The 19,500-nt window shown below is 54.0% G+C and overlaps 2 protein-coding genes and 1 long non-coding RNA gene across 4 annotated transcripts; 2 read left to right on the forward strand and 1 right to left on the reverse strand.

Annotated features, from left to right (window-relative positions):
* Positions 1 to 46: 46 nt before the first annotated feature.
* Positions 47 to 11,675, forward strand: ZNF821 (zinc finger protein 821). 2 transcript variants are annotated; one of them, XM_026039577.1, is made up of 7 exons: positions 47 to 118; positions 948 to 1,037; positions 8,023 to 8,142; positions 8,303 to 8,445; positions 9,024 to 9,128; positions 9,996 to 10,162; positions 10,835 to 11,675. In XM_026039577.1, exons 2-7 carry the CDS (start codon positions 998 to 1,000, stop codon positions 11,487 to 11,489), a joined length of 1,230 nt encoding a protein of 409 aa, XP_025895362.1. In that variant the 5' UTR covers positions 47 to 118; positions 948 to 997; the 3' UTR covers positions 11,490 to 11,675. The 2 variants fall into 2 exon arrangements, 1 of the variants encoding a protein (XP_025895362.1); XR_003249414.1 differs by lacking the exons at positions 8,023 to 8,142; positions 8,303 to 8,445; positions 9,024 to 9,128; positions 9,996 to 10,162; positions 10,835 to 11,675 and adding an exon at positions 1,396 to 3,004.
* LOC112947482 lies at positions 1,085 to 2,934 on the forward strand. Its single transcript, XR_003249415.1, has 2 exons — positions 1,085 to 1,260; positions 1,360 to 2,934. It is a non-coding gene; the product is annotated as an uncharacterized LOC112947482 (long non-coding RNA).
* Positions 11,676 to 16,530: 4,855 nt separating the features above from the next.
* ATXN1L (ataxin 1 like) lies at positions 16,531 to 19,232 on the reverse strand. Its single transcript, XM_026039576.1, has one exon. It carries the CDS (start codon positions 19,230 to 19,232, stop codon positions 17,157 to 17,159), a length of 2,076 nt encoding a protein of 691 aa, XP_025895361.1. The 3' UTR covers positions 16,531 to 17,156.
* Between the last annotated feature and the right edge of the window lie 268 nt (positions 19,233 to 19,500).

A 19,500-nucleotide genomic window follows, 5' to 3' on the forward strand; every position in this document is an offset into this window, starting at 1 on the left:
AGCCGTGCGCGCGGGGCCGAGCCGCGCCGTGCCCGCGCAGCGCGCTCTGGCGGCGCCGCCATCTTCCACGTCTGTCTGTCCGCGGCCCTTTGTCTGTCTGCGGCTCCCGGCGCAGTGGGTAAGGCGGGCCCGGCCGGGCCGGGCGGCGGCGGCCGGGCCAGGCTGGGCCGAGTCGGGCAGGGCCGGGGCCCCCGCGAGGGGCGGGATGGGGACCCGGCCTCCGCCGGCGGCCGCACCACTCGGGCTGTCGGTCTGTCTGTCCAGGCGGCGTCGCCCGCCGGGCAGCAGGATCCTTTCGGCCCGGGGTGCCGCCCTCGGCGCTGGGTCTGCCCACCGGTGCCGGGCCCTGTCCGTGTGTCCGCGCTGGATCCCAGTGTCCGTGTGTCCCTGGTGCGGGCTGGATCCCGGTATTCATGTGTCCCTGGTGCGAGCTGGATCCCCATGTCCATGTGTCCGCCTCGGGCAGGCAGGGTCTCAGCTCTGCTTTCGCCCCTGCTGGATGGATGTCTGGATGCTCCCTGCTCCCAGCCGTTGGAACGGGGAACCGTGTTCCCCTGGAAGGGACAGGGTCGCCCTTCTCCCCATGCAGCAGTGTGTCCTCATGTCTGTCCTGGTTCCTGCACGAGGGGTCACTATGTCTTCCCTGCATGAGAATCGGGGTGTCCACATTCCCCTCCCGTGAGGGCCCGGGCATTCGATTGCCCTCCAAGGGCTGGAGGGTCGGTGTGTCCTCACCATTGACCTGCTCCCTCCCGTGTCTTCCACGGTTACCCTCTGCCCGCCATGGGGCCGCACCTTGGGCTGTGGCTCAGCGTGGGTCTATGGGTCCAGCCCGTTCCTCCCTCGGCGCCTGCCTTGTTGTGCACAGCCAGGGCGAGGCCACGGGCAGGAGCAGCCGCGGCCCTGCGGTGCCGGTGCCTACAACCAGCTCTTCTCTCCCCGCTTAGGCCCCCGCTCTGCCACCGGAGGGACGGCGCTGTGCTCTGGCCCGGGAATCATGTCCCGTCGGAAACAGACCACTCCCAACAAAGTTCACTGTGAGTATCCCCTGCGCGACAGCAGGTGCCGGCACACGGGCGCACGCGGGTTCCGGAGAGCTGCGCTTGCAAGCTCGCGTGGTGGGCAGCAGCCGCTGCGCCTGGCGGCACGCACAGCCTGGCTGTGTCTGCGCGGGGCTGCAGCCGGGCTCTGCTCCGCACTGTCCCCGTAACCCCTGCTCCAAGAAACGTGGCTTCCATTGCATGGGAAGCTCTGGGCCAGGTAAGCCGGGGTCCTGGGTCCTCGCCTGTGCCCTGACACAGGCTCAGCTCTGATCCTGGACATGCCACGTGCGCTCGCTATCCCCGATTTTCCTGCCAGGTGCTTTGCGCGGATCCGCCTGCCCTTCCCTTGCAGGCAATGGGCACTGGCTGAAAGTCAGTGGGCTGATAAGCCCCGTCCGTCAGATCGCGCTTGGCCTCAGCTCAGAGGACAGTCCTCTGTTCCTGCAGTGACGTCGAGGCACCAGCGTTTGTCCTGCCGCGGAGCGGCTGTGGGCGCTATTCATGCGTGCTTGCTGTGGGCAGGCTGCAGCGAGGTGCGAGCGGAGCAGGGGACAGATGCATGGGTGTCAGGCTGCAGAGTGGGAACAGCACATCCGCAGTGGCTGCTTGACCGGCTGTGCCAAGGGAGAACTGGGAACTGGGCGTACAGTCTTGCATAGACCTGGCCCTGTGGTTAGAGACGTGTCTGGAGCCAAGGCTGGAAAGGGGACGGCAAGTTCCTGTGCTGGGGGACGCACAGCTGGCGAGATGAGGAGGCATCGGGATTGCTGGAGTGTTGTGGCTGTCCTGGATGCTGGGAGCTGGAGCCACGGCCCTCGCAGTGCCTCCCATCGCTGCTGCTGCTGCCTTGCATGTCTGTTTGTGCTGTCTGTGTGTATGGATATGGCAACAGAAATCTGTGCATGCTGTTCTCTGTACACTCAACAAACATAATGTGGGAAATTACTTCTGTCTGTAATTTGGGATTTCCTACTGGGGAGAATGAGCTCTCCGGGATTTGAAAGCCTGCTGGGCTGCCGGCGCTGTGCGTGGGAGGGCAGACAAAGGTTCCCTTGGTGCCTGGTGTAAGGGAATGGAGGGCGACTTTTGGCAGCTGCCCTGTGACTTGTGCTCACCAGTTCCTGCTTCTCTGTGCTGGGTTCAGCTTGGGCACATTGTGGCTTTGGTTTGCCTGCTGTACATTAATGACTTTGGAATTGTCTTCATTAGAGTAATGTGATATTTTTGTGTGTGTTTTCTTCTACCGTGCCAGTAACACATCTTGCATCCACACATACTTGCTTCCAAAAGTGCACAGATACTACTTGCTTCTGTTTAGGTTAAACTTACATGCAGCAGCTCTTGCGCTTTCTGCCCTGTGTAGATGTATTCTGCCTTGTGGATGTTTGCAGACCAAAGGACACAGCAGCTGTAATGGTATGGGTAGCTTTTCCATGGTGTTCAGGTGGTCTCTGTGCTTTTCTGTGCTCCACTGTAATAGGGTTTTGTTCCTTGGAAGCCAGCACAGAGCTCTGCCTAATATGGAGTTCAGCTTTGCACTGTTTTCACAGCGGACATTGCCTTTAATATCTGCAACAAAGCTGATTGCATTGCCAGTTTTGCTCTCAGGGGAGACTGACTGACAGACATGCTACCAGCAGGCATGAGGCTGAAGTATGGTATCTGATAAGGCTTGGAGAGAGGAGGTCTGGGACCAGATCACCTGCTTGAAATGCAAAACATTAGCTCTCAGAACAGCTACTTGATAGGAGACAGCAGGAGCAGCAAGCAGAACCACAAGAAGATAAAGGGACTGAGAGATACAAGGCAAATGGCAGTGATGATGTCTGCACCTTGCGATGCAAATCTTGTCTGTCTTGTGATGAGCACCACCAAATCGTTGGGACTTCTCTGTCTGCCTAGCCTGCTGCGTATCTGGAGGGCCCAGAAATGCCATGCAGTGCACTGGTGAATGACAAGGATAATCGGAAAGAGCACCAGCTCCAAGATCTGGGTGAGCCAGCAGGATGAGGAGTCAGGCTGAGAGATAGCAAGCACCTTACTGACACTTCCCCACGGGGACTGAAATGGCTGGGAGGAGAAAAATGAAAGGGTCAGCAGGTATGCAGTGGTTTTTTTTGTTTTTTTTTTTTTTTTAATGCAGTTGTCTGCAATTGAGATCTGATTTGGCAGGCTTTGGGGCCGAGGAACTGCATTTTGGAATCGCATAAATACTGCTGTGAATGACTAGTTGGGCAAATTTGTGGGAGGATTGTGCCTACTTCCTTGCTTGACCGCCCCACCTTATCTTCCTTCTCAGATTCACTGAACAGACAACAGCTGCAGAGCTCTCCCTGGCTTGCTCAGTGCCACCCCTTGTTATCTTCCAGGCTTGGCATGCCCCTCATTTAACCTTGCTCTCAGAACAACATGGTTTGCTGTCCCCAATTAGCGCAAAAACCCTTTGTTTGGCATGCAAAGTGACCGGCTGGGAATTGTATGGTTACAAGTCAAATGGTTTGAAATGGAAGGTGAAGTAGGAGGAAATTGAAAATTCGACAGAAACAACCACAAAAGCTACTGTTATTGCAAAAGTTCCATTTTGCACAATGGCCAGGGCTTCTGTCCTTCAGGCTGCAGCTGTTTCCCCTTTGGCGAGGCTGCAGCTCATAGCTAGCTCTTAATAATGTCACTTTGCTTTGCCATATGGTGCACAAAAAGCGTTTTCATCCAAGTAAGTGACAACAAATAAAACTATCGTAATGGAACATACTTACTATATTTCCCATTCCTTATTGAACTGGAAAATACAATGCAGTTTTCTTGTTTGTATGGAGATATCTTCATTAGTTCTATTTGGTCTCTCTTTTCTCCCAGTCTCTACAGTATAAGATCTCCATGAGCAAATCATCTGATCTTGCATCTAAGCCCATCCACTGCTGCACTGTCCCTCCATCCGCTGTGGGCAAGTCCACTGTTCTTGTGCTTGCCAAAACTTCTGCTGCAGGATTTTTCTTATTTTTCTGCTTCTGTCACTGCTGTTCCATGAGCTGCTCTTCTCTCTGCAGACTGAACCCTTTGCAAGTGTTGCTTCCTTCAGAAGTCTTAGAAACAGCTTTGTTAGTCAAATTAATTAGCACTTCCTAGCTACTTATCATGTCCTAATATCCGATTAATGCTGTATCTCTTTCCCTCTCTGTCTGATCTGCACATGCTCTCTGCTCTTCGGTGTTCCTTGAATTCTGCTGTCCTCATCTCCAGCTTGAGGAGAACACGCCTTGCAAGGAGTAGCACCCATCATTCAAAACTAAGCAAGAAATGTTGCTTGCATCATATTCCTTTGTTCTTCCAGTGCGCTGTGGTCCATGGTTATTAACTTTCTCAATTGTTTTTCATTTCAGTAACCACTGCAGCAGTGCGGAGAGCCCAGAATAGCCATGGGGCAGGTGGACTAGATCCACAGTGGTGGAAAGACTGGCAGATTTCAGGTCCAGGAAAGGAACACAGAGAAGACCTACACGAACAGGGACTTTAAATTGATGCACAAGGAGGGGAGGGAGGGGATTTCTCTTCGTCTCTGAGAAATCTTTCTGTTTAGGAAGAAGGACAGGAGAATGAAGCAGTCTCTTTTGTTTCGCAGGTTTTGAGGTGGGGGATGTTTGTTTGTGTGTTTATTTTCCAGAGCACCCGAGAGTTGTCCTGCATTCACATAGTTCAAGAAGGGAAGGGCTCAGGAAAAGTGATTTCTGGCTGCCAAGCTGATTCATCACCATATCCTAGCAGTCAGGACTGCCTCAGTTGCACAGTACCGCAGGGCTGCCCCCTACTTCCACAGCTGCTCTCCTGGCATCCCACTCATTCACCACACTCAGAGGAGGACTGGAGCACAAAGCAGAGGCTTTCGTGTGACCTTTCTCTGTCCCACATCTCTAGCTGTTTGTAAAGCAAATTCAGTGACTTGTTTCAGTGCTGCAGTCAGTCTGCAGCCCTTCTTGTATTTAATAAAGAAACTTCTGGAGCAGAGTCTGTGAATTCAATATTGAACATAGCGTTCTTTACTCATAGTGGTGATCTTAAATCTATTTCCTCTCTTATTCCATTGCAAGTGAATGTAAGCATAGCAGGGAACAGGTTGCCCAGAGAGGTTGTGGAGTCTCCTTCTTTGGAGATCTTTAAAACCCGCTTGGATGCAGCCCTGTGCTACGTGCTCTAGGTGACCCTGCGTGAGCAGCGGGGTTGGACTCGATGACCTCTGAGGTCCCTTCCAACCTTGGGCATTCTATGATTCTATGATTCTAGGGGGGTAAGGTGTTTGTGTCTGAGCATATGTGTGCAGAAACAAGAAAGTCATAACTCTGTACCGATCGAGCATTAAAGCTATGTCCTAAAATATGACTTAGTCTATAACTTGATGAATGGAGCCCTCCTCCCCAGATTCTTTGGGAAACAATATTAGATTAGTATACAAAAAAATCACATAAGCAAAAGGTAGAGTTCTAAAAAGTTTGGCCTTCCCCCTCCCCCCCCCAGTCCCATGATGCCTTTTAGATACAGGGGTTTAGTTAACAGTTTTTATTTCTCACTTTATGCTGACAGGTTTTACACTGCGCTGAATCGCTGATTCAATATTAACTTGATTTTATGTATGTCATACAGAAAGGCAATTGACAGACTTGATTGCTATTTAGTTGTTGTGATTGATGTTAATTTTACTGATAGGAATTGAGTCCCCTCCTCTGAGAAATATCTCTGCTTTATAAAATCCTGACCCTACAGCCTCCAGCTTCCATTCAATGTAGCCTTGGGAGGACATATGTGTCACAGCCATAACGGTGCTACCCACTGCTTTCCATGGCAGATAAGATATAATGTGCTCCGTGGCATCATGCAGGTTGTGTTCCCAAGCCCTCCACAGAAATCCTTCTTGTATTTCCAAGAAAGAAGGACAAAGGCCTTCAAATGCTTTTGGAAACCTCTGTGGGGACAGTGGGAACTCAACCTCCTCTCCCATAGTCTCCGTGAAACTTCTGAAGGTCTTTGAAACCTGATCAATAAGTAGCTGCTTCCTAAAGCAGCGCCAGAGCCGCGAGGTAAACACCAGCAAGGCAGAAAGAGCATCGCCGCGTGACGTGACGTGCCGCACTGGTCGTCCCAAAGGGCCAAGAGGTAGGACCCTGCTTAGAGTGGTGATAGTGGTGACCCTGTGCTGAAAGATGCCATTCTGGTCTGAAAGATGTGCTTTGACTTGTTACATGTGAAAAATGTATGGCATCTTTCTTGATATTTTTGTATTTATGCTTTGAGTAGCTTGTGAGAACTTACAAATTAGCTGATAAATTTAATCAGAAAGCTGGAACTTTGAGAATGCTAGCACTTTGTCCCAAATACTTCCTGCCTATCCACTGATAGCAGCAAGTCGTGACTACATCCAGACAAAGGCCATTTGTTTGTTTTAATGTGAAAAATAATGGTTGGCTTTTACCATTATTCCTTGGAAGAGAAAATTTTCTCTACTGGAGATTACTGCAATAAGTTTTCTTCCAGGGAAGCTGAAATATTTGCTTTCTTGCAGTTGTTTGGCATCTCCTGTTGTGCTGTGGTGTCAGCGATCACTGTGTGCTGTTCCCCAGAAGACAGGCTGTAAGCTGTGCCCCAAACCCACCTCAGCGCTGCGGGTTCCGTGCCCTGCAGCTTTTCCTTGGCGCGTGCAGTGTCACTGCAGTGATTCCAGCCAGGACGAAGCCAGTTATCTGTCACGTCGGTGGGAAGCAGCAGGTGGAGCGGGGAGAGCTTCCTGCAGGGCAGCAGATCTGCGTCCTCGCGCAGGAGGGAAGCACCAGCCCTGTGGGAGAGACTGCTTCTGTGCAAGTCTCGTGAGAAAAACATACCTGTGTGTCTGTCTCTCTGCAGGGAGAAATACACATTATGAAAAATAATAGCAATAAAAAGCAGTCCCAAATACCTTATCTATGACTCTCCAAGCATACCTGCTGCGCTGGGAAAGCCCAAGCCTGTCAGGTGGAGTCGAGGTTTGTGCTGCTCCACAGCCATCCACATGCTGCTGGGTCACCAGTGTGCACCAGCAGACATAGTCCAGTTCATTAAGCCAGCTAAAAAGCACAACTATCTTTTTTTTTTTTTTTCCTCCAATTAACCAGAAATAGTGTAGGTAGCATTTTATCTGATTAATTACTTGCTGCCTATGGAGGAGCTTCTAAATAACTAAAGAAGAAATTCACACAGTGATTTAATTAAGGTCGAGAAGATTTCAGTGGAACCACATGACAGGGAAATATGACAAATATTATAAGCAGGAAATGCCAACAGAGAATATTTAGAGTTCAGCTTAGCAGCTGCAATGATTTTAAGCTATTGAATACTGCAATTCAGGCAGGCACAAGGACTTAGTCTGTCCTGTAGATGCACAGCCAAAATGTACAGAGAGAAAAATAGAGCCTATGTTTAAAACTTAGTGTCACTTTGCTTGTGAATCGCGGAAGCGCCCACAGTGCTGCTTCCCTTGACCTCCGTGCGGTCGGGTTGCCCCTGGCCGTCCTGAGCAGAGCCCAGCATGCAGCCGCAGCGCCCACGGGCCGCCTCACAGCACCGTGCTTGGTTTGGGGCTCTGCTGTCCCCGGCGCCGTCCCCGCCTGTGCTGCAGTGCGGGCAGACAGCAGGGCCGGGGGCACAGGGGCGCGCGGGACACAGGGACTCACGGGGCACAGGAACACGCGGGGCACAGGGGCTCGCGGGCGGTAGTGAGCGCCGAGGCACGAGGGGCGTCCCCTGAGCACCCCCTGGCCCAACAGCTTCGCGAGCGACTGCTGGAGGGCCGGGGCTGGGCACCAGGCGCAGGTGGTCGGAGCCGCGGGGCCACCGTGCGCAGGAACAGCTGCCTGGGAAGGGGCAGCCTCGGAGGCCGGTCCGGGAGCAGAGCAGCCCCTGCCTGGCTGCTTCGGGCAGCAGTGGCTACCTCTGACTCTGTCCTCGTGCCCCCCAGGGCAGCAGGTCTTTGCAGGGCTGGAGCAGCAAGCCCGCCAAGCCATGATGAAGAGCGACTTTGCCGGGGCCCTTGGGGAGCCGAAACCGGCCGTGCAGCAGCTCCACAGCTCCAGCAGCAGTGAGTTCTGCCCCGTGGCAGCGGGCTGGGGGATGCCGAGGGGCGGGCTGGGGCAGTGCTGCCCGCTGGGGGGGGTCTCGGAGGGCTGCCCTGTCCCCTCCTCAGGACCAGCCCAGGCTCCTGCCTTGGCGGGCTGGAGCAGTTGTTGTGTGTGCTCCAGGTGACAGTGACGATGGCGAAACAACACAGGATGAAGTTTCTTCCCATACGTCCGAGGAGGACAGCTCAACAGTGAAGCTGAAAAAGGAATTAGAGCGTGCAGACCAAGCTGTGGCTGGAACCCCGCTGGTGAGAGAGAACAAGGCAAGTGTCCTGGCGCTGTGACCTCAAGCGGCCGTGAGAGAATGGCACTACCTGAACACCGTCCTGTCCCCACCAAAACTTCTTGTCTTCTTGTTCCCCCCTTCGCCATCTCCAAAGAGTATCTCCTGACAGAGAAAATGGTCTTGAGAGCTCTTGGGCTGCCAGGAACAGGAGAGAACAGAGGCAATCTGCCACCCTCATGGCTGGCTGCCAAGACCCTGCAGAGGGTGCCCAGTACCTTTGGTTCCAACCCCTTCCTCGGGTTTATTTCCCCTCCCCTCTTACTACAGAGCAGGTCCTACCAGCCAGAACCAGTGGGCTGCAAGAGCCAACATGCAAGTGGAAGCTGGGAAGCCTCTGTTTTTCCTCCCTGCAACTGCAGGAGTTTTGCTCAGAGGTTGCATGAAGGCAATATTGGACCATTTTCCTCACTACCAGGACAGTAACCCCACTTGAGGGACTGGGTGTAGCACGCAGTCCATTCAAGGCTGGGTCACAGTCCTGATAGCTGCCGAGGAGAGTGGGGTGGCCGAGCCAGGACCTGTGTCTTACACCAAAATGGTCTTCCCTCCCTGTAGGCACCTGAGAGTTTGCATGCTGACCCTATGCTGGGGCTGTCACAGTGTCCCCTCTGCCAGCTGGAGTGCGGAAGCAGAGAGCAGCTCATTGCTCACGTCTATCAGGTAGGGACGGTTCCACACCTCTGGCCCTGGCCTCCTCAATGCCTGCCCCAAATCCAGACACAATCCGGGACAGGGGGCATGAGTGACTGTTCTGGTCTTTGCAGTCACTGAGCTTCCAGCTGGGAGGTGAAAGTTACAGCAGATAGTCAAGAGAGTCCTGGAGAGGGAAGCAACAGGGCGCTGTGTGGCCATGTGTGGAACACGGCTCTGTCCCAAGGCAGTCCCTGCCACCAGCTCCTGGCTGAGACAGGCAGTTCCTTTGGATTAAAAGCAGAAGCAATTCTGTGGCATTCAGTGAGATAAGGTGCCCTCCTCATCACTCAGTTCTTTATTCTGTCACTTTATCACAGTTCCTTCCCATGACAGCAGCTGCTCTTTCTCTGAAATGATTCTGGTGTTGATGGAAATCTGGGCTGGGATCTCACACGTTTTGTTGTCAGGGCTCTCTTCATAACACATCAAAGTCTGCAAAAGGAGGAATGAAGCAATACTGAATTGGCTGCTTGTCTGCACCAGCTCACTATCATCAGCTGCTATTGCAGTGAGCACTTTCTCACCAGCATCCTGCCTGCTGTTAGTTCTGTCATGCTTTGCCCAGCAAAAGCAGCCCCTCAGATACACAGCTGAAAAGAAACGCCAGATCAGAAGATCTGGCCCTGTTTCTGTAATTCTGGGAGGTTTCTTCCTTGCTGTTTAATCTATGGCATCCCAAATTTCTTGAGCTTGGGGTTCTCAGGCAGAAGTTTTAGTGGTTAAGTGGTCCTGTTCCAAGAGACAGCTAAGTGGTTTACCATGTCTATTGAGCATGCCTCCAGCTGGGCAGGACCTGGATAATTTATCACTAACAACCTAATGGTTGTTTTGCAGCACACTGCAGCTGTGGTGAGCGCCAAGAGCTACATGTGTCCAGTGTGTGGCAGAGCCCTCAGCTCACCAGGATCTCTTGGTCGACATCTCCTGATCCACTCTGAGGACCAGCTGTCCAACTGTGCAGTGTGCGGAGCGCGCTTTACCAACCACGCCACGTTCAACAGGTCAGGGTCACCCTGATACAGGGCACCCATGATACAGATTAGGTGGGTTGCCTTGAGTGATGAAGGAATAATGTCTCTGGCCTCTCTAAGGCCTTGCAAGAAACAGTCCCTCAATCCCTTCCTGCCTGGAGTGCCAAATCGCTGCTAAAGCCTAGGCCTCTATAAGCCATCCTGCTAAAATGTTCCTCCCTGTTCCTTGTGTTGCTGCACAGAACCAGAACTGTACAAAGAGCACTGAGGTCTCTGGCTGCTGGAGAACAGCCGTTGCTTCCTTGCCAGCAGTCACCACTTCAGGTCTGTGCTGGCCAGTGTTCTAGTCTGCCCAGCGGGTTCCTTACTCCAGGGCAGGATGAGAGGCAGAAGCCAAAACGTTCCTGGTCTGCGTCCTGTCTGGTGGAAGTTTAGCCACTGACTAGTGCAGCAGGGCAGAAAAGAAAAATACAGATATGTTGGGGAGGACAGCCTTGCTCCTCCTTTGCTCTCTTCCACCCCAGAAACTGCTCTAGGCCAACTAGTCCCCTTCCTTCCTCTATATAAGATGCTGCTTTGGTTTAGCACAGGCCTCTCTCCTGGCCAGCAGCAGGGCACAGATCCTTGCAGCCTCCAGGTAGAGTGTGAGTGGGGACTCTGTCAGCACCAGGTCTCTGACTTGCTGCTCTTTCTGCTTCCCAGCGAGAAGCTGCCAGAGGTGCTCAGCGCAGAACACCTGCCCTTGCCACAGAGTGAGGGACCCTCTGGTGTCGAGGGCAAGGACATTGCTTTTCATGCCCCCGTGTATCCTGCGGGCATCCTCCTCGTGTGCAACAACTGTGCAGCTTATCGAAAGCTGCTGGAGGCGCAGGCACCTGGCGTGCGCAAGTGGGCACTTCGTCGGCAGAACGAGCCCCTGGAAGTGCGGCTGCAGCGCCTGGAGCGGGAGCGCACGGCCAAGAAGAGCCGTCGGGACAACGAGACGCCAGAGGAGCGGGAAGTGCGGCGCATGCGGGACCGAGAGGCCAAGCGGCTGCAGCGAATGCAGGAGACAGATGAACAGAGGGCACGGCGGCTGCAGCGGGACCGCGAAGCCATGCGGCTGAAACGCGCGAACGAGACTCCGGAGAAGCGGCAGGCCCGGCTCATCCGGGAGCGCGAGGCCAAGCGGCTCAAGCGGCGCCTGGAGAAAATGGACATGATGCTCCGGGCACAGTTTGGCCAGGACCCCTCTGCCATGGCAGCTTTGGCAGCTGAGATGAACTTTTTCCAGCTGCCAGTGAGCAACGTTGAGCTAGAGAGCCAGCTGCTGGGCAAAATGGCCTTTGAGGAGCAGAACAGCAGCGGACTGCACTGAGCTGCAGGCCGAGGACTGAGCCACAGCTGCAGCGCCTGCTACAGGGACACTAGCGACTTCTCCATTCCGGAGAATGCTCTGGACCCTCACTGACTCCCCAGGCCCAGCCTGCCTTGCATATGGTCTGGCTTTCCCCTGGACACGGGAGGAGAATGGGGCTGAGAGGTGTCTGCCAAAGTAGCCCCTGGGGACCAGATTCCGTGGATGCAATCTGCCCTAGGGGCCAGGCCACAGCCTGTGAGTGGAGGGAAAATAAATTAATTTTCATGTTTATTTAGACCCCTTCCTTGCCTTTTGCTTCATCCTGTGCTCGGACCCTCACACTATGGTTGGGGTTGCGTTGCTCTAATTCTGCTGTAGGTAAAAAGTCTTCCTTACTGAAAAAGGATCTTGTTTACTACAGCATGAGTTACTGAGTGAAAGACTTTGCTAGTCCACAACTCCTCCAGGAATAAATATCTTGCTCTTTGTGTCCATAAAAATGAAGGAAAGAAGAACTGAATCTCCGTGGAAATGGCTGTGCACACCCTCTCTCTTAACCCTATTGTTATGTGCTTATTTGCAGTAGCATCCATGTGAAAACTGGGAGGAAATTCAGTTCTTGTTCTAAGCTACACCACGTAAAAAGGAGCAGAAAGGCTGACGGAGGTAAGCACACAGGGAATAGACATTCACCAGTCTCCTCACAAGTTAATTTTCACAAGAAATACTTAAATAGTATTTCAAGTTTGAAGATGAAAAGGTGATTGAATAGTAAACAATTAGTACAGACTTTTCTCTCATACTATATGGATTTCTTAGTAAGCTGAGCTTGGTCAAGCATTTTAATTCCACCAAATGCAAAGATGCTCAGCTGGAACCACGGGTCTCCTGCAAGGAATTAATTCTCTTACTGAAGCCCTCCATGATCAGCACTGACTTTCCATGGTCTCTGTAAATAACATGCTCCTAGTGGGAACCATTAGTAAACACAACAGTACAGGTAGGAAGAGAAATCTCGGGAGATGGAGAGGCACAAAGGGTAGGTATATTCTCCCCAGTCTGACTTCTTTAAGAATAAGCATTGAAAATGTATGCTTTAACTCTGTGCTTCCTGACCTGCAGCCCATGAAACACTGAAGTGCTGCCCACCTGTATGTTGCAGCATGAAGAACCATACTGCATTTCCAGCACCGTCCCATTGCCAGTTACGGTCTGCAGTACTTACATGGTGGCCTAAATACACTGAAAACCCCTGTCTCTCTTATTGCTAGCTCTGCATTAAGACAAAAATAGTGACCAGAAGACACATCCCTTGGGTCAGAGAGCAAAGTCTGTTGTTGTTGTTTTTTAAAGGGTTTCAGTTGTACTACTTAACTAGATTTAATCATAAATTGAATTTTTCTCTTGCCAGACAGTTTGGAAAACTCACAGTGCAGCTGCTGATTGTTCCAAGCTTCACTTACTGATAAAGCCATGGTATTAAAAGGGTTCAAGAAAGAGCACATAAGATCAGAACCCATCTGCCAGGCAGCTTCACCCTGGGCATGCCGTAGTTTGCAGATCACACCGCATAAGACCAGAAAACCCACATCCAAACCATCACTGGTGCTACAGACAAGCAAGAAGTCTCAAACACCAAAGGAAAAGCTATTGGTTTATATATAGATATATAGATATATAGATATATACTGTGTTTACAGAGTCAACAAGTTAAATGCAATATTCATAAGAGCATTAACAATAAAAATACAATCTGTGTGTAGCCAAGTACAGACTTAAAATGGTAAAACAGGAAAAAGGATCTCACCAAAAGTACAAATATACAGTACAAATTGATTTATTTAAAACAGTTACAAAAAAAGCACAACAAAATAGAGATTATCCTTAGAATTATTAATGCTTTGTTAAAGATCATGTAGGAGGAAAGGGGCAGGATGGGAGTCAGAGGGGAGCACCTGACTAGTTCTAAGGCTTTAGATACAATGCAGTTGGTTACATGTTAATACAGCCATTACATAACTGGGATTATAGTGGAGGGATCAGCACTTATCTACACGGACGTCCCCGCCGCAGGCAGGCCCGCCAGCCGGCGCCGTCCTCTCTGCAGCCCTGCGCTGCGTGCGGCCGGAGCGCAGCCGGAACGCGCTGCAAGGCGGTGCGAGGGCAGCGTGGCTGGAGCGCGGGCCGTGGCCGGAGCGGCGCGGGGCCCTGGTGCAGCCGGCACGGCCCGGGCAGGCGCTGCGCGGCACAGGCAGCCTCCGTGAAGCTGTGTGCCCTGCGACAGGCTGAGAGGCAGGGAGCCGGGTGAGCGATGCTAGGGAAAGGCACATGTGCTGCTGGGCAGGAACTAGCATCGGGGCTAACCAAGCTGCTGGGGTTTCATTCAGAACACTTTGAGTAACAAGGATTGTTAGTTCTGTACTGGGGAAAGTGACTTGGCGTCGGGGAGGGGCTGGGGACAGGGACACTGTGAAAGTGCATTAAGCTGTCGCGCTGCGGGATGGGGCAGAGGGGCCCGTGCCCCCCTCCCCAGCAGCGCTTCCTCTGCATAGTTGGTAGCGGCAGTACTGGGGCCCCAGCGAGCCCTGCCCCGGCCAGGCCGGCCCAGCCGAGCGGCGTGGGAAGCGTGGGGCCCTGGCTGTGCCCTGCAGGCACCCCCGCCAACACCCGCTCCTCGGGCCGGGAGAGCTCTCCCTCCTTCACAGCAGCGCAGGGAAGCAGCGACTCCCGGGCAGCCGGTCATGCAGGTGCTGGCAGCAACACTGGGGTAGCCAGCTCATTCCACGCGTCCTCCCGGCCACCTCGCCTCTCCTTGGGCCTCCCCTTGGGCCCCGCTCACCGTCTGGCCTGTCTCGCACAGTCTCACAAGAGCCTGGACACTCAACGCCGCGAACACCTCCGCAGAAGCAACAAGCGCAGCAAAGACTGAGTGCAGTGACTGGGGGCACCCGCACCGGGCCAGGGGGTCCCCAGCTGCCCGCAACCCTCAGCAGGCAGCCAAGCGCCTGAGCTCGCACTGCAATCCCCGCCACGGGACATGCCGGCACCGCAATGCGTGGGACGGTGGGTGCAGCCTCCAGGTCTCAGCTGACACCTGCCGCAGAGCGGACGTGGCAGAAGACGCGGCCGGGCACCCCGCGGCCCGGGGCTGCGCGGCACAGAGCTCTGTTAGCCCATGGCATCTCACAGGTCACACATGCCCGTTCGGGCTGCCGATCGGCGCAGCGGAGATGTGGCAGTAGGGACAGCAGGACCCAGGATGGGGTGATCTCTGCAAACCCCCCTCTCCAGCAGACAGGTTTCCAAACTCAGAGAGGCACCAAGCAGCTCTGCACCATGGCCTGCGCACACAAACCAGCCCTTCCACATCGCACACCTGCGCCATCCCTCTCCTAGCTGTGGGCTCCAGCCCCAAAATCCCTCTGCAGGCACCACACAAAGACAGCAGCAGTTGGGGCTCCGCTTTCTGACCGTGGCCACAGACAGCCGGGTATCCTGAGCGCTGTGCGACAACCATCGAGTGAGACCTTGGTGTAGGGCAGTCCATGCAGCAGCAAGGGGACACACAGGATGGATACGAGGCAATGAAGCGCCTGCTTTTACTGACAAACAGCATCTGCTCCCTCAGCTCCCTCACCACAGAAGGCAGAACCTCACAACAACCTCGGTGCAACTTTACGCTTCCTGATGACACTGAGGAGACTGGCTGGGAGCAGCGTGTCCCTGGCAGAAGGTGCAGAGGACACAGCCAGCAGCCTCCGCTCAGACACTACCGCGAGGCACCAAGACTAAGGCGAGAGCAGAGTGTGCCTCCATCAAGACATGAAAAGAAGCTGTTCTTGGGCACAGGCATTTGAAAGGCAACACAAGCAGCTGGCAGTGCACCGGGACAAGAGGCTTGGTGCCCCGTTGGAAGGGGCACGGCGGAGACATCCGAGTCGCTCGCAGCCAGCTGCAGCTGGGCACATTTCTGAGGGACACGCACAGCCCTGAGACACAATCACCACCAGCTCAGCAGCAGGACAGCGACACGGACCAGGGTGTCGGCACAAAGGGCACCGCAGGAGGAGAGCACCAATGCCCGAACAGCGAGGCATGCCCGACAGCAAAGCTTGGAAAGACAGGAAAAAGGAGGCAGCAAATGGGATGCTAAACATTGGGAGCAGCACAAAGAGCCTGGCGGGGCCTGTGCACTAAGGAAGAGCCCAACAGGCCCTGGCAAGCATGGTCCCAGCACAGAGATGGGCACCTGAACACAAGGAGTACTTCAACCCAAGTTCAGAGTAAAGGCTCTTATCTTCAACATAGCAGTGACTATTTCTTTATTCTAGCTAAGCATTTAGAGTTGGTTTCATAACACATTGTCAGAGAGGATAAATTAGTGTAACTACAGGAACCTTTACTTGAATGGAGTGTTATCACCATAACGAGGTATTAATATACATTTATAGTCAATCTCACTGCGAAAGAGACTACTCTGGATTTTACCATGTTGTTCTACAGAGGAACTCCAAGATGAAGCATCAGAATAAGGAACAGAAAAACATATAGAAATGCCCTATGATGCTGTGATATTTTTAGTCCCTATATCAGTCATGGAACTGTAATTAAGAGAAGCTTTGTACCTTTCCTGCACATGCACAAACACTTGTCTGTTGTCTAGAGCTTATTCAGGAAACTGCCTGCAGTGAAGAATTAGCCATCTGGAAAGTTTTCTGATTTAATTACAAAACACTCTCAGACTTCTCACAGTAAAAGAATGCATTTCCATTCTTCCTTAGAGAATGCTAAATGTATTTTACTCCAGGTTAAAAAAAAAAAAAAAGAAAAAAAGACAAAAAGAGAAAGATCACCTGTAGGCTAACCTCATTAGAAAAAAAAAAAAGAAAAGAAAGAAAAAGGATTACAAACATGAGAAGATAGAGTTGATTTGGTGTCAAATAATTAAATGCATTTCTTAGCAGGGCAAGAAACTGCCATCTCCCATCCAAGCTCATGCCCCACCCCAAGTGCTCAAGTCTTTCTGACAGTTTCCTATTTACCTGCACCCAAACCCATCTTTTTGGTCCTTCCTCTCCAATTTCTGCCACTGCTGCAGATGTCTGCAGATTCTTTGCAAAAAGAAAGAGCGGTTGGATTCAGTGGAAGAGACAATAAACAGAACTATCCGAGAAGCATCTGCAGCCTGTCCTCAAGAACTCCATTGGTGAACAGTCCTTTTAAAGTGCATGTATGAAGAAAGGGGATAATGGGAGTAGGGTCCCTAAGCTCCAGTGGGGACCCATCTTGAGAAAAGAGGAATAAAATCTTCAGCAATTTTATCTGCTACCTTGAGCTTCATCTGCCCTCCTCATCTCCCCACCTCTCCTGAATGTGCAGGCCCTGCCCTGCAGGGAGCCAGGAGCTCAGAGAGGCGCAGAGCCCCAGCCTCTGGAACGACCCTGTCCGAGCTCCAGAGCACATCCCGCATACTCCAGCCCAGCTCTCCTGCTGCTGCTCCCTGGGGCACCAGAGCCCTCTTGATTCCCCAAGAAGATCTGGTCAGCCACTGAACTGGAGCAAATCCAGTTTTGCAGGGCAGGGAGCAGCTTTACTGGTGAACCTGCCACAAAGTCTGTGCAATTTCTTCACCGGTACAGGCAAGGCTCGTGCGTTGGGCACGCCCCAGCTCACAGCCTCCAGGGGTCACTTCCCTGCATTGGAACGCCCTTCAATAGACAGCTTGACCTCCTGGGGAATGAAAGAGGGTCGGAGCAGGGACGGCCGAGGCTCCTCTGCCTGCACGCTGTATCTTTGGAAGCCTGGGGCTGCCCAGCTGTGCTGACTGCCAGGCTCAGGCTGAGAGCTTTCTGTGGGAGAGCCCCGCACCACACTGTCCCTTTCGGGGTGGCTCTTCCTTTCGGCAGCTCTGTCAGGTGGCTCTCGGCACCCCTGCACTGTTCTTTCAGGTCTCTCTCTAGCAGATACCAACTGACCTGCAAGAGGGTAGTTAGCCTGAGAAGCAGAGTTGCCATTCATGCTCTGTAAACTGATTGATATGCAGACGTCACCCACCTGCAGCCTGTGACAAGGCAGAGCAAAGAGCTGCGCAGTCCGCGCTGGGCTGCAGGAGGACCAGCCCTGGCCATACACAAAGAAGGGATGCTCTGGGGGCACATCAATGCTCACTTTACTTTGCTGCTCCCCAACCACAAAATGCAACGTGACAAACCCAGGCCACTGGCTTTCCTGAATATCCACCACAGTGCTGGAGTCGATCTTCAGGCCCCCGCTCACCTCAGCGCTGCGGACGAAGTCTTGAGTCTGCAGGTCCTCGACCCGCTTCAGCTCTCCTGTGGCCAGCTGGATGATGGCTCCTTTCATGAAGTGGGAGGGCAGATGCGAGGAGCTGGGCGGCGGCAGCTGGGTCACGTCTTTCTCGAGCGTGCTCCCTTGAGCCTGTGCATCCGGGCTCTGCCTCGCCTGGGTGTCCAAAGAGGAAGACCTGATGGGCTCAGATGCGACGGGCAGTGGAACTGGCTTGCCGTTGGCTATTACCATTCCTTTGGTTAATTGTCTTTGTCTAACCGTCTCATCAGGGGACGTTACAAATGGACTCCTGGACTGGCTTTTCTCAGCAGCAGCCCTTTCTGCCGTGCTCCTCAAAGCATCCCTCGACTCCCCCTGCTGATCAGGGATGTTATGGCAAAGGTTTAAAGGGCTCAGGTCATCCTTCCTCTGGGCTGCCAGAATATGGTAATCCTGAGACGCCAGCACCCCCACCACCCTCTGCACCTCCAGATCAGCATCTGGGGTGCTTCTGTGCGCGGGCACAGAGAACTCTGTGCGCAAAGTCTGGTAACCTGAAAGAAACTGTCCATCGACCACACATCCCACTGCAGCCCCTGGCAGACCGTCTTCAGCTTTGCCGCTGGCTGAGTCTGAAGCCACACTGGTCCTCACCACGTTATGCTCCAGATGTCTCTGTCCACCATTGGCAGCAACTACCTCTGAACACAGCTCAGTGTCTTGCTGAGGACGATCTGGACTTCTACTCGCTCCAGGTGTCTCGTATGCTGAATACCCCGGCGGGAGGCGGGACATCTGATAATAAACAGGAATTCTACCTGGTGCCATATCTAGTGGCTGGGTCCCTGCATGGTGCTGCGCCTGGCCAGATGGAGAGATGGCAGAAGTGGATTTGTTGAAGGTGTGGGTAGGAGAGGTAGTCTGGGGAGAAGGAGCGGTTTCCTCCGTGAAGAGCGAGGCGTATGGCACGAAGTGAGGGACATGAGAGGCAGTGAGGCTGGCGGAAGGAGACAGGAGTGGGCTAGGCAGGAAGCCGGGAGGGACGGCGTAGGGCACGGTGTAGTGGGAGCCGATGAACTGCAGAGAGGTGGGAGGGATCTGCGTGTAGTGGATGGGAGGGTAGGGCACCCCCGGGTGCTGGATCAGCGGCGAGCTCACGTTGAAGGTTGGTGGCAGGGGACTCACGTTCACCACGGGGTGCAGGCCCGTGGGGGAGAAGGTAGCGGGCGGCACTGCAACTTTGTAGAGCATCCCATACTGATCCACCGTGAGCCCCGCCACGGCCTCTGCGCCCTCGCCTGGGCTGTAGTGCGGGGCTGCCGGGCCCGGCCCCGCCGCCCGGCCCCACTCGGGGCCCTCGCCCGAGGCCTGGGTGCTGGTGGCACGGGCGGGCTCAGCACCCACACTGGCGGGCGGCAGCTCCCGCTTCTTGGGCGGCAGGCACTCCTGGCTGCGCTCGTGACCCGCTCTCATGGCGCCGCACGGGGTCCCGGCAGGCCCGGCCGCCGCGCTCGCTCATGGGGGCGCCCGCAGGGGCTGCCGCGCTCCGGCTCCCGGATCCCTGCGGGCCGCCGCCTCACCTGCACCGGAACAGAGGGAGCCGTGAGCCCCACGCCGGGCGCCGCCGAGACGGGCCACGGGGAGCCCCGGGCCCAGCGGAGCCCCGGGCCCGGGGGAGCCCCGGCCCCTGCGGAGCCCGGGCGCAGAAGCCGCCGAGCCGCGGCCGCACCCGCGATCCCGC

This window comes from Nothoprocta perdicaria, unplaced genomic scaffold (assembly GCF_003342845.1).
Source record: "Nothoprocta perdicaria isolate Ctin4 unplaced genomic scaffold, notPer1 scaffold_234, whole genome shotgun sequence".
Taxonomy (NCBI): Eukaryota; Metazoa; Chordata; class Aves; order Tinamiformes; family Tinamidae; genus Nothoprocta; species Nothoprocta perdicaria.